Below are 15,345 nucleotides of genomic sequence, written 5' to 3' on the forward strand. Positions count from 1 at the left end.
CCCGGTATACCACATTGTTCCAATTCACTCTATTCCTTGCACGCTTTTCACCCTCCTGCATGTTTAGGCCCCGATCACTCCATATCTTTTTCACTCCATCTTTCCACCTTCAATTTGGTTTCCCACTTCTCCATGTGACCAAACCATTTCAAAACACCCTCTTCTGCTCTCTCAACCACACTCTTTTTATTACCACACGTCTGTCTTACCCTATTATTACTACTCGATCAAACCAATTCACACCACATATTGTCCTCAAACATCTCATTTCCAGCACATCCTCCCACCTCCACACAACTCTATCCATAGCCCATGCCTCACAACCATACAGCATTGTTGGAACCACTATTCCTTCAAACATACCCATTTTTGCTTTCCGAGATAATGTTCTCGACTTCCACACATTCTTCAACGCTCCCAGAACTTTCGCCCCCTCCCCCACCCTATGATTCACTTCCGCTTCCATGGTTCCATCCGCAGCCAAATCCACTCCCAGATATCTGAAACACTTCACTTCCTCCAGTTTTTCTCCATTCAAACTCACCTTCCAATTGACTTGTCCCTCAACCCTACTGTACCTAATAACCTTGCTCTTATTCACATTTACTCTCAGCTTTCTTCTTTCACACACTTTACCAAACTCAGTCACTAGCTTCTGCAGTTTCTCACATGAATCAGCCACCAGCGCTGTATCATCAGCGAACAACAACTGACTCACTTCCCAAGCTCTCTCATCCACAACAGACTGCATACTTGCCCCATCTTTCCAAAACTCTTGTATTCACCTCCCTAACAACCCCATCCATAAACAAATTAAACAACCATGGAGACATCACACACCCCTGCCGCAAACCTACATTCACTGAGAACCAATCACTTTCCTCTCTTCCTACACGTACACATGCCTTACATCCTCGATAAAAACTTTTCACTGCTTCCAACAACTTGCCTCCCACGCCATATATTCTTTATACCTTCCACAGAGCATCTCTATCAACTCTATCATATTCCTTCTCCAGATCCTTAAATGCTACATACAAATCCATTTGCTTTTCTAAGTATTTCTGACATACATTCTTCAAAGCAAACACCTGATCCACACATCCTCTACCACTTCTGAAACCACACTGGTCTTCCCCAGTCTGATGCTGTGTACATGCCTTCACCCTCTCAATCATTACCCTCCCATATAATTTCCCAGGACTACTCAACAAACTTATACCTCTCTAATTTGAGCACTCACTTTTATCCCCTTTGAATTTGTACAATGGCACTATGCAAGCATTCTGCCAATCCTCAGGCACCTCCCCATGAGTCATACATACATTAAATAACCTTACCAACCAGTCAACAATACAGTCACCCCGTTTTAATAAATTCCAGTGCAATACCATCCAAACCCGCCACTTTGCCGGCTTTCATCTTCTGCAAAGCTTTTACTACCTCTTCTCTGTTTACCAAATCATTTTCCCTAACCCTCTCACTTTGCATACCACCTTGACCAAAATACCCTATATCTGCCACTCTCATCAAACACATTCAACAAACCTTCAAAATACTCACTCGATCTCCCTCTCACATCACCACTACTTGTTATCACCTCCCCATTAGCCCCTTTCACTGAAGTTCCCATTTGTTCCCATGTCTTACTCGCTTTATTTACCTCCTTCCAAAAACATCTTTTTATTCTCCCTAAAATTTAATGATACTCTCTCACCCCAACTCCCATTTGCCCTCTTTTTCACCTCTTGACCTCCTGCCTCTTTCTTTTATACATCTCCCACTCATTTGCATTATTTCCCTGCAAAAATCATCCAAATGCCTATCTCTTCTCTTTCACCAATAATCTTACTTCTTCATCCCACCACTCACTACCCTTTCTAATCTGCCCACCTCCCACGATTGTCATGCCACAAGCATTTTTTGCGCAAGCCATTACTGCTTCCCTAAATACATCCCATTCCTCCCCCACTCCCCTTACCTCCTTTGTTCTCACTTTTTTCCATTCTGTACTCAGTCTCTCCTGGTACTTCCTCACACAAGTCTTCTTCCCAAGCTCACTTACTCTCACCACTCTTTTCACCCCAACATTCTTCTTTTCTGAAAACCTCTACAAATCTTCGCCTTCGCCTCCACAAGATAATGATCAGACATCCCTCCAGTTGCACCTCTCAGCACATTAACATCGAAAAGTCTCTCTTTCGCATGCCTATCGGTTAACAAACACGTAATCCAATAACGCTCTTTGGCCATCTCTCCTACTTACATATGTATACTTATGTATATCTCTCTCTTTTTAAGCCAGGTTATTCCCAATCACCAGTCCTTTTTCAGCACATAAATCTACAAGCTCTTCACCATTTCCAACACTGAACACCCCATGTACCTCAATTATTCCCTCAACTGCCACATTACTCACCTTTGCATTCAAATCACCTATCACTATAACCCAGTCTCATGCATCAAAACTATTACCACACTCACTTAGCTGCTCTCAAAACACTTGCCTCTCATGATCTTTCTTCTCATGCCCAGGTGCATATGCACCAATAATCACCCATCTCTCTCCATCCACTTTCAGTTTTACCCATATCAATCTAGAGTTTACTTTCTTACACTCTGTCACATACTCCCACCACTTCTGTTTCAGGAGTAGTGCTACTTGTCCTCTCACTAACCCCTGACTTTACTCCCAAGACATTCCCAAACCAGTCTTCCCCTTTACCCTTGAGCTTCGTTTCACTCAGAGCCAAAACTTCCAGGTTCCTTTCCTCAAACATACTACCTATCTCTCCTTTTTTCTCATCTTGGTTACATCCACACACATTTAGACACCCCAATCTGAGCCTTGGAGGAGGATGAGCACTCCCTGCGTGACTCCTTCTGTATCCCCTTTTAGAAAGTTAAAATACAAGGAGGAGAGGATTTCTAGCCCCCCCTGCTCCCGTCCCCTTTAGTCGTCTTCTACGACACATGAGGAATGCGTGGGAGGTATTCTTTCTCCCCTATCCCCAAGGATAAGTATGAAAATGTACATGTTTATTTATTTGTTAATTCATTTATTATACTCAATCGCCGTCTCCCACGTGTGAGGTAGCTCAAGGAAACAGACGAAAGAATGGCCCAAGCCACCCACATACACATGTATATACATAAATGCCTACACACGCACATATACACACATATACATTTCAACATAAAGATATATATACATGTACATGCCTTCTTCAGATCTATAAATGCCTTCATCCATTCCCGTCGCCACCCCACCACACATGAAATAGCACACTTACACACACACACACACACACACACACACACACACACACACACACACACACAGGCAAGGTAGCACTAGGAAAAGACAAAAAAGGCCACATTTGTTCACACTCAGTCTCCAGCTGTCTTGTGTAGTGCACCGAAACCACAGCTCCCTTTCCACAACCGGACCCCTCAAACCTTTCCATGGTTTACCCCAGACACTTCACATGCCCTGGTTCAATCCATTGACAGCACATCCACCTCAGTATACCACATCGTTCCAATTCATTCTATTCTTTGCACTCCCTTCACCCTCCTGTATGTTTAGGCCCCAATCACACAAAATCTTTTTCACTCCACCCTTCCACCTCCAACTTGGTCTCCTGCTCCTCCTCGTTCCCTCTACCTCTGACAGATATCCTCTTTGTCAATCTTTCCTCACTCATTTTCTCCATGTGACCAAACCATTTCAACACACCCTCATCTGCTCTCTCAACCATACTTTTTATTACCACACAGCTCTCTTACCCTTTCATTACTTACTTGATCAAACCACCTCACACCACATATTGTCCTTACACATTTCACATCCACCCTTCTCTGCACAACCCTATCTATAGCCCATGCCTCACAACCATGTAATGTTGGAGCCTTAATTCCTTCAAACATAACCACTTTTACTCTCCGAGATAACGTTCTCACCTTCCACACATTCTTCAACGCTCCCAGAACCTTCACCCCTTCCCCCACCCTGTGACTCACGTGGTTCCGCTTCCATGGTTCCATCTGTGTATATTAGTTGATGGGCCATTCTTCATCTGTTTTCTGGTGCTACCTCGCTGACGTGGGAAACAGCAATTATGATAATGATAATAGTATATATATGGAAGCGGAAGTGGATCATAGGGTGGGGGAGGGGGCGAAAATTCTGGGGGCCTTGAAGAATGTGTGGAAGTCGAGAACATTAGCTCGGAAAGCAAAAATGGGTATGTTTGAAGGAATAGTGGTTCCAACAATGTTGTATGGTTGCGAGGCGTGGGCTATGGATAGAGTTGTGCGCAGGAGGATGGATGTGCTGGAAATGAGATGTTTGAGGACAATGTGTGGTGTGAGGTGGTTTGATCGAGTGAGTAACGTAAGGGTAAGAGAGATGTGTGGAAATAAAAAGAGCGTGGTTGAGAGAGCAGAAGAGGGTGTTTTGAAGTGGTTTGGGCACATGGAGAGAATGAGTGAGGAAAGATTGACCAAGAGGATATATGTGTCGGAGGTGGAGGGAACGAGGAGAAGAGGGAGACCAAATTGGAGGTGGAAAGATGGAGTGAAAAAGATTTTGTGTGATCGGGGCCTGAACATGCAGGAGGGTGAAAAGAGGGCAAGGAATAGAGTGAATTGGAGCGATGTGGTATACCGGGGTTGACGTGCTGTCAGTGGATTGAATCAAGGCATGTGAAGCGTCTGGGGTAAACCATGGAAAGCTGTGTAGGTATGTATATTTGCGTGTGTGGACGTATGTATATACATGTGTATGGGGGGGGGTTGGGCCATTTCTTTCGTCTGTTTCCTTGCGCTACCTCGCAAACGCGGGAGACAGCGACAAAGTATAAAAAAAAAATATATATATATATATATATATATATATATATATATATATATATATATATATATATATATATATATTTTTTTTTTTTTTTTTTTTTCATACTATTCGCTATTTCCCGCGATAGCGAGGTAGCGTTAAGAACAGAGGACTGGGCCTTTGAGGGAATATCCTCACCTGGACCTCTCCTCTGTTCCTTCTTTTGGGAAAAAAAAAAAAAAAAAAATGCACTCATTATAGTATTATGTTTCAGGTTGAGGCTGTTTTATTAGAAGAAAATAATTTCATAACAAACTTTCTGAGATGGGTTCCTGTCATCAAGCCTGTTTACACACCTGGAGAAACAGGTATGTGTGAGCATTCTAGATTTTTTTGTTTTTACGTACAGATGCTCCCCGACATATGTCCGAGTTCTGTTTTGACCAACCAGTCGGATCTCAAAATGGACATAAGTCAGATGTATGTCAGCTTGGCATAGAGAATTCAGATACCTGTACAGCACTCTTGTATCCTACTCAACTTCCTTCATGATTATCTTTTTTTTTTATTATTAACTGGTTTTATTATATGACTCTGTAGTTTCTTTTTATTTTATATTTAAGATTCTGTAGTTCACGGATTGATTCATCCAAACTTTTAATAAACTTTTCGGTAGCTCCTTCGTCAGCACTTGCTGCTTCACTTGGGACTCGAATGTTGTGCAAGCTATATCTTCTTTTAAATCTATTGAACCAATCATGACTTGCTGTGAAGTTCTCAATGTAATCCTCTGATGCTCACTCCTTCAAAGTTTCAAAAAGACGTGTGTTCTTTGCCTGAATTGTTAGTAAGCTTAGTGGTACACATTTTTGAATTTGATCTTCCATCCACGAAATGGAAAAGTTGGTGATGCTGTATCACCAACTTTTCCATTACGTGGATGGACCCTTGTCATTGCTTTTTTATTATTATAGATTTCGTATTTGCTGAACCTTCCACTGCTTCACATATTTTTTCTTTGTCATTTAGAATTGTGGAGACTGTCGAATGGGACAACTGTAGATCACATGCAATCACATTAACTTTATTTCCTCCTTTATATTTTCAATTTTCAATTCCACATTCAGCATCTTCCTCCGCTTCTTGCTGGATCTATCAACATGTGATGGGTTTTCCTTTTGCTCATCATCTTTGGGGTTTAATACAAAATTAGTTCAATCCAACATGAAAGTGTTATATTCACTTGATTAATGTGCGCTTACTGAATAGTAACAGAGATGCTGTGATGTTCACAATGCCGGGATTGTCTGACATTCACTATCATACATGAGCAGCTGTTAGCACTGATGGATGTATGACCAAGCATGATTTTTTATTTATGTTTATTTTTACTTAATATTTTTTTCTGGTTGTATGTACAGATGGTCGTAAGTCTTGTTTCTTGTGGGACAGGGTAGGACCAGGAATGGATGTATATGTGCATGTATGGGTGTTTATGTATATAAATATATGCATGTGAGTGGATGGACCATTCTTCATCTGTTTCCTGGCGCTACCTCGTGGACACTGGAATTGGCAATCAAGAATAGTAGATTCATAGATGTAGGTGAGTGTTAAAATTACAGAGAGATAAGTTTGTTGAGTATTCTTTGGAAATTATATGGGAGGATATTGACTGAGAGGGTAAAGGCATGTGCAGAACATCAGATTGGGGAAGAGCAGCGTGGTTTCAGAAGTAGTAGAGGATGTGTGGATCAGTTATTTGCTTTGAAGAATGTGAGAAACACTTAGAAAAACAGATGGGTTTGTATGTAGCATTTATGGATCTGGAGAAGGCATATAATAGGGTTGATAGAGATGCTTTGAGGAAGGTTTTAAGAGTATATAAGGCATGTATATGAGTAGGAAGAGAGGAAAGTCATTGGTTCCCAGTGAATGTTGGTATGCGGCAGGGGTGCATGATGTCTCCATGGTTGTATAATTTGTATATGGATGGGGTGGTTAGGGAAGTGAATGCCTGGGTTTTGGGGAGAGGGGCAAAGATGCAGGCTATTGTGAATTAGAGGGCTTTGGAAGTGAGCTTGTTGTTGTTCGCTAGTGGCTAATTCGGGTGAGAAACTGCAGAGGTTGCTGACTGAGTTTGGTAAAGCGTGTGAAAGGAGGGAGTTGAGAGTAAAAGTGAATAAGAGCAAGGTTATTAGGCTCAGTAGGGTTCGTGGACAAGTTACTTGGGAGGTAAGTTTGAATGGAGAAAAATTGGAGGAATGAAGTGTTTAAGATATCTGGGAGTGGACTTAGCAGCGGATGGAACCATGGAAACGGAAGTGAGTCACCGGATGGGGGAGGGGGCGAAAGTTCTGGGATCAGTGAAGAATGCAGCGGATGGAACCATGGAAACGGAAGTGAGTCATTGGGTGGAGGAGGGGGCAAAGGTTCTGGGATCAGTGAAGAATGTGTGGAAGGCAAGAACGTTATCTCGAGAGCAAAAATGGGTATGTTTGAAGGAATAGTGGTTCCAACAATGTTATGTGGTTGCGAGGCATGGGCTATAGATAGGGATGTACAGAGGAGGGAAATGTTTGAGGACAATATGTGGTGTGAGGTGCTTTGATCAAGTAAGTAATAAAAGGGTAAGAGAGATTATTTATTATATTTATTTATTTATTTTGCTTTGTCGCTGTCTCCCGCGTTTGCGAGGTAGCGCAAGGAAACAGATGAAAGAAATGGCCCAACCCACCCCCATACACAATGTATATACATACACGTCTAAACACGCAAATATACATACCTATACATCTCAATGTACACATATATATACACACACAGACACATACATATATATCCATGCACACAATTCACACTGTCTACCTTTATTCATTCCCATCGCCATCTCGCCACACGTGGATTTTTTTTTTTTCTGCTGTCTCCCGTGTTTGCGAGGTAGTGCAAGGAAACAGACGAAAGAAATGGCCCAACCCACCCCCATACACATGTATATACATACGTCCACACACGCAAATATACATACCTACGCAGCTTTCCATGGTTTACCCCAGACGCTTCACATGCCCTGATTCAATCCACTGACAGCACGTCAACCCCGGTATACCATATCGATCCAATTCACTCTATTCCTTGCCCTCCTTTCACCCCCCTGCATGTTCAGGCCCCGATCACACAAAATCTTTTTCACTCCATCTTTCCACCTCCAATTTGGTCTCCCACTTCTCCTCGTTCCTTCCACCTCCGACACATATATCCTCTTGGTCAATCTTTCCTCACTCATTCTCTCCATGTGCCCAAACCATTTCAAAACTCCCTCTTCTGCTCTCTCAACCACGCTCTTTTTATTTCCACACATCTCTCTTACCCTTACGTTACTTACTCATCAAACCACCTCACACCACACATTGTCCTCAAACATCTAATTTCCAGCACATCCATCCTCCTGCGCACAACTCTATCCATAGCCCACGCCTCGCAACCATACAACATTGTTGGAACCACTATTCCTTCAAACATACCCATTTTTGCTTTCTGAGATAATGTTCTTGACTTCCACACATTCTTCAAGGCCAGGATTTTTGCCCCCTCCCCCACCCTATGATCCACTTCCGCTTCCATGGTTCCATCCGCTGCCAGATCCACTCCCAGATATCTAAAACACTTCACTTCCTCCAGTTTTTCTCCATTCAAACTTACCTCCCAATTGACCTGACCCTCAACTCTACTGTAACTAATAACCTTGCTCTTATTCACATTTACTCTTAACTTTCTTCTTTCACACACTTTACCAAACTCAGTCAAAGCTTCTTTAGTTTCTCACATGAATCAGCCACCAGCGCTGTATCATCAGCGAACAACAACTGACTCACTTCCCAAGCTCTGTCATCCACAATAGACTTCATACTTGCCCCTCTTTCCAAAACTCTTGCATTTACCTCCCTAACAACCCCATCCATAAACAAATTAAACAACCATGGAGACATCACACACCCCTGCCGCAAACCTACATTCACTGAGAACCAATCACTTTCCTCTCTTCCTACACGTACACATGCCTTACATCCTCGATAAAAACTTTTCACTGCTTCTAACAACTTGCCTCCCACACCATATATTTTTAATACCTTCCACAGAGCATCTCTATCAACTCTCTCATATTCCTTCTCCAGATCCATAAATGCTACATACAAATCCATTTGCTTTTCTAAGTATTTCTCACATACATTCTTCAAAGCAAACACCTGATCCACACATCCTCTACCACTTCTGAAACCACACTGCTCTTCCCCAATCTGATGCTCTGTACATGCCTTCACCCTCTCAATCAATACCCTCCCTTATAATTTACCAGGAATACTCAACAAACTTATACCTCTGTAATTTGAGCACTCACTTTTATCCCCTTTGCCTTTGTACAGTGGCACTATGCACGCATTCTGCCAATCCTCAGGCACCTCACCATGAATCATTTTTTTTTTTTTTTTTTTTTTTTTTTTATACTTTGTCGCTGTCTCCCGCGTTTGCGAGGTAGCGCAAGGAAACAGACGAAAGAAATGGCCCAACCCCCCCCCCCCATACACATGTACATACGTCCACACACGCAAATATACATACCTACACAGCTTTCCATGGTTTACCCCAGACGCTTCACATGCCTTGATTCAATCCACTGACAGCACGTCAACCCCTGTATACCACATCGCTCCAATTCACTCTATTCCTTGCCCTCCTTTCACCCTCCTGCATGTTCAGGCCCCGATCACACAAAATCTTTTTCACTCCATCTTTCCACCTCCAATTTGGTCTCCCTCTTCTCCTCGTTCCCTCCACCTCCGACACATATATCCTCTTGGTCAATCTTTCCTCACTCATTCTCTCCATGTGCCCAAACCATTTCAAAACACCCTCTTCTGCTCTCTCAACCACGCTCTTTTTATTTCCACACATCTCTCTTACCCTTACGTTACTCACTCGCTCAAACCACCTCACACCACACATTGTCCTCAAACATCTCATTTCCAGCACATCCATCCTCCTGCGCACATCTCTATCCACAGCCCACGCCTCGCAACCATACAACATTGTTGGAACCACTATTCCTTCAAACATACCCACTTTTGCTTTCCGAGATAATGTTCTCGACTTCCACACATTTTTCAAGGCTCCCAAAATTTTCGCCCCCTCCCCCACCCTATGATCCACTTCCGCTTCCATGGTTCCATCCGCTGACAGATCCACTCCCAGATATCTAAAACACTTCACTTCCTCCAGTTTTTCTCCATTCAAACTCACCTCCCAATTGACTTGACCCTCAACCCTACTGTACCAAATAACCTTGCTCTTATTCACATTTACTCTTAACTTTCTTCTTTCACACACTTTACCAAACTCAGTCACTAGCTTCTGCAGTTTCTCACATGAATCAGCCATCAGCGCTGTATCATCAGCGAACAACAACTGACTCACTTCCCAAGCTCTCTCATCCCCAACAGACTTCATACTTGCCCCCCTTTCCAAAACTCTTGCATTCACCTCCCTAACAACCCCATCCATAAACAAATTAAACAACCATGGAGACATCACACACCCCTGCCGCAAACCTACATTCACTGAGAACCAATCACTTTCCTCTCTTCCTACATGTACACATGCCTTATATCCTCGATAAAAACTTTTCACTGCTTCTAACAACTTGCCTCCCACACCATATATTCTTAATACCTTCCACAGAGCATCTCTATCAACTCTATCATATGCCTTCTCCAGATCCATAAATGCTACATACAAATCCATTTGCTTTTCTAAGTATTTCTCACATACATTCTTCAAAGCAAACACCTGATCCACACATCCTCTACCAAGTAGCGGTGATGTGAGAAGGAGATGGAATGAGTATTTTGAAGGTTTGTTGAATGTGTCTGATGACAGAGTGGCAGATATAGGGTGTTTTGGTCGAGGTGGTGTGCAAAGTGAGAGGGTTAGGGAAAATGATTTGGTAAACAGAGAAGAGGTAGTAAAAGCTTTGCGGAAGATGAAAGCCAGCAAGGCAGCAGGTTTGGATGGTATTGCAGTGGAATTTATTAAAAAGGGGGGTGACTGTATTGTTGACTGGTTGGTAAGGTTATTTAATGTATGTATGACTCATGGTGAGGTGCCTGAGGATTGGCGGAATGCGTGCATAGTGCCATTGTACAAAGGCAAAGGGGATAAGAGTGAGTGCTCAAATTACAGAGGTATAAGTTTGTTGAGTATTCCTGGTAAATTATATGGGAGGGTATTGATTGAGAGGGTGAAGGCATGTACCATGAATCATACATACATTAAATAACCTTACCAACCAGTCAATAATACAGTCACCCCCTTTTTTAATAGATTCCACTGCAATACCATCCAAACCTGCTGCCTTGCCGGCTTTCATCTTCCGCAAAGCTTTTACTACCTCTTCTATGTTTACCAAATCATTTTCCCTAACCCTCTCACTTTGCACACCACCTCGACCGAAACACCCTTTATCTGCCACTCTATCATCAAACACATTCAACAAACCTTCAAAATACTCACTCCATCTCCTTCTCACATCACCACTACTTGTTATCACCTCCCCAATTGCGCCCTTCACTGAAGTTCCCATTTGCTCCCTTGTCTTACGCACTTTATTTACCTCCTTCCAGAACATCTTTTTATTCTCCCTAAAATTTAATGATACTCTCACCCCAACTCTCATTTGCCCTCTTTTATATTTATTTTTATGTTTATTTTTATATTTATTTTTATATTTATTTTATTTTGCTTTGTCGCTGTCTCCCGCGTTAGCGAGGTAGCGCAATGAAACAGACGAAAGAATGGCCCAACCCACCCACATACACATGTATATACATACACGTCCACACGCAAATATATAGACCTGTACATCTCAACGTATACATATATATACACACACAGACATATACATATATACACACATACATAATTCATACTGTCCACCTTTATTCATTTCCATCGCCGTCCCGCCACACATGCGATAACAACCCCCTCCCCCCTCATGTGTGCGAGGTAGCACTAGGAAAAGACAACAAAAGCCAATTTCGTTCACACTCAGTCTCTATCTGTCCTGTAATAATGCACCGAAACCACAGCTCCCTTTCCTTATCCAGGCCCCACAGAACTTTCCATGGTTTAGCCCAGACGCTTCACATGCCCTGGTTCAATCCATTGACAGCACGTCGACCCCGGTATACCACATCATTCCAGTTCACTCGATTCCTTGCACGCCTTTCACTCTCCTGCATGTTCAGATCCCGATCACTCAAAATCTTTTTCACTCCATCTTTCCACCTCCAATTTGGTCTCCCACTTCGAATCATTCCCTCCACCTCTGCCACATATATCCTCTTTGTCAGTCTTTCCTCACTCATTCCCTCCATGTGACCAAACCATTTCAAAACACCCTCTTCTGCTCTCTCAACCACACTCTTTCTGTTACCACACATCTCTCTTACCCTTACATTACTTACTCGATCAAACCACCTCACACCACACATTGTCCTCAAACATCTCATTTCTAGCACATCCACCCTCATCTGCACAACTCTATCCATAGCCCACGCCTTGCAACCATATAACATTGTTGGAACCACTATTCCTTCAAACATAACCATTTTTGCTTTCCGAGATAATGTTCTCGAATTCCATACATTCTTCAATGCTCCCAGAACTTTTGCCCCCTCCCCCACCCTATGATTCACTTCCGCTTCCATGGTTCCATCCACTGCCAAATCCACTCCCAGATATCTGAAACTTCACTTCCTCCAGTTTTTCTCCATTCAAACTCACCTCCCACTTGACGTGTCCCCCAACCCTACTGTACCTAATAACCTTGCCCCTATTCACATTTACTCTCAGCTTTACCAAACTCAGTCACCAGCTTCTGCAGTTTCTCACACGAATCAGCCACCAGCGCTGTATCATCAGCGAACAACAACTGACTCACTTCCCAAGCTCTCATCCACAATAGACTGCATACTTGCCCCTCTTTCCAAAACTCTTGCATTCACCCCCCTAGCAACCCCATCCATAAACAAATTAAACAACCATGAAGACATCACACACCCCTGCCGCAAACCTACATTCACTGAGAACCAATCACTTTCCTCTCTTCCTACACGTACACATGCCTTACATCCTCGATAAAAACTTTTCACTGCTTCTAACAACTTGCCTCCCACACCATATATTCTTAATACCTTCCACAGAGCACCTCTATCAACTCTATCATATGCCTTCTCCAGATCCATAAATGCTTCATACAAATCCATTTGCTTTTCTAAGTATTTCTCACATACAATCTTCAAAGCAAACACCTTATCCACACATCCTCTACCACTTCTGAAACCACACTGCTCTTCCCCAATCTGATGCTCTGTACATGCCTTCACCCTCTCACTCAATACCCTCCCATATAATTTACCAGGAATACTCAACAAACTTATACCTCTGTAATTTGAGCACTCACTTTTATCCCCTTTGCCTTTGTACAATGGCACTAGGCAAGCATTCCGCCAGTCCTCAGGCACCTCACCATGAATCATACATACATTGAGTAACCTTACCAACCAGCCAACAATACAGTCACCCCCTTTTTTGATAAATTCCACTGCAGTACCATCCAAAGCCGCTGCCTTACCGGCTTTGATCTTCTGCAGAGCTTTTACTACCTCCTCTCTGTTTACCAAATCATTTTCCCTAACCCTCTCACTTTGCACACCACCTCGACCAAAACACCCTATATCTGCCACTCTATCATCAAACACATTGAACAAACCTTCAAAATACTCACTCCATCTCCTTCTCACATCACCACTACTTGTTATCACCTCCCCATTAGCCCCCTTCACTGAAGTTCCCATTTGTTCCTTTGTCTTACGCACTTTATTTACCTCCTTCCAAAACATCTTTTTATTCTCCCAAAAATTTAACGATACTCTCACCCCAACTTTCATTTGCCCTCTTTTTCACCTCTTGCACCTTTTTCTTGACCTTCTGTCTCTTTCTTTTATACATCTCCCACTCATTTGCATTATTTCCCTGCAAAAATCGTCCAAATGCCTCTCTCTTCTCTTTCACTAATAATCTTACCTCATCCCACCACTCACTACCTTTTCTAATCTGCCCACCTCCCACGCTTCTCATGCCACAAGCATCTTTTGCACAAGCCATCACTGCTTCCCTAAATACATCCCATTCCTCCCCCACTCCCTTACATCCTTTGTTCTCACCTTTTTCCATTCTGTACTCAGTCTCTCCTGGTACTTCCTCACACAAGTCTCCTTCCCAAGCTCACTTACTCTCACCATTCTTTTCACCCCAACATTCTCTCTTCTTTTCTGAAAACCTCTACGAATCTTCACCTTCGCCTCCACAAGATAATGATCAGACATCCCTCCAGTTGCACCTCTCAGCACATTAACATCCAAAAGTCTCTTTCACGTGCCTATCAATTAACACGTAATCCAATAACGCTCTCTGGCCATCTCTCCTACTTACATACGTATACTTATGTATATCTCTCTCTTTTTAAACTAGGTATTCCCAATCTCCAGTCCTTTTTCAGCTCTTCACCATTTCCATTTACAACACTGAACACCCCATATACCTCAGTTATTCCCTCAACTGCCATATTACTCACCTTTACATTCAAATCACCCATCACTGTAACCTGGTCTCGTGCATCAAAACTACTACCACACTCACTTAGCTGCTCCCAAAACACTTGCCTCTCATGATCTTTCTTCTCATGCCCAGGTGCATATGCACCAATAATCACCCATCTCTCTCCACCAACTTTCAGTTTTACCCATATCAATCTAGAGTTTACTTTCTTACACTCTATCACATACTCTCACCACTCCTGTTTCAGGAGTAGTGCTACTCCTTCCCTTGCCCTTGTCCTCTCACTAACCCTTGACTTTACTCCCAAGACATTCCCAAACCAGTCTTCCCCTTTACCCTTGAGCTTCGTTTCACTCAAGCCAAAACTTCGAGGTTCCTTTCCTCAAACATACTACCTATCTCTCCTTTTTCTCATCTTGGTTACATCCACACACATTTAGACACCCCAGTCTGAGCCTTGGAGGAGGATGAGCACTCCCCACGTGACTCCTTCTGTTTCCCCTTTTAGAAAGTGAAAATACAAGGAGGGGAGGGTTTCTAGCCCCCTGCTCCCGTCCCCTTTAGTCGCCTTCTATGACACATGAGGAATGCGTGGGAAGTATTCTTTGTCTCTAGCTGTCATGTATAATGCACTGAAACCACAGCTCCCCTTCCACATCCAGGCCCCACAAAACTTTCCATGGTTTACGCTAGACACTTCACATGCCCTGGTTCAATCCATTGACAGCTTGTCCACCCTGGTATACCACATCATTCCAATTCACTCTATTCCTTGCACTTCATTCACCCTCCTGTATGTTCAAGCCCTGATCGCTTTGAATCTTTTTCACTCC

General features: G+C 42.9%; 1 protein-coding gene across 3 annotated transcripts in view; it reads left to right on the forward strand.

Annotated features, from left to right (window-relative positions):
- LOC139745682 (uncharacterized) overlaps positions 1-15,345 on the forward strand; it is a 77,177-nt gene that overhangs the window by 36,909 nt on the left and 24,923 nt on the right. For all 3 annotated transcript variants that reach the window (XM_071656089.1, XM_071656090.1, XM_071656093.1), the window contains one exon: positions 5,112-5,205. In XM_071656089.1, coding sequence (XP_071512190.1) covers positions 5,112-5,205 — 94 coding nt within the window. The remainder of the gene's footprint in view (positions 1-5,111; positions 5,206-15,345) is intronic.

The sequence above is a fragment of the Panulirus ornatus genome, chromosome 62, assembly GCF_036320965.1.
Source record: "Panulirus ornatus isolate Po-2019 chromosome 62, ASM3632096v1, whole genome shotgun sequence".
In the NCBI taxonomy this organism is placed as follows: domain Eukaryota; kingdom Metazoa; phylum Arthropoda; class Malacostraca; order Decapoda; family Palinuridae; genus Panulirus; species Panulirus ornatus.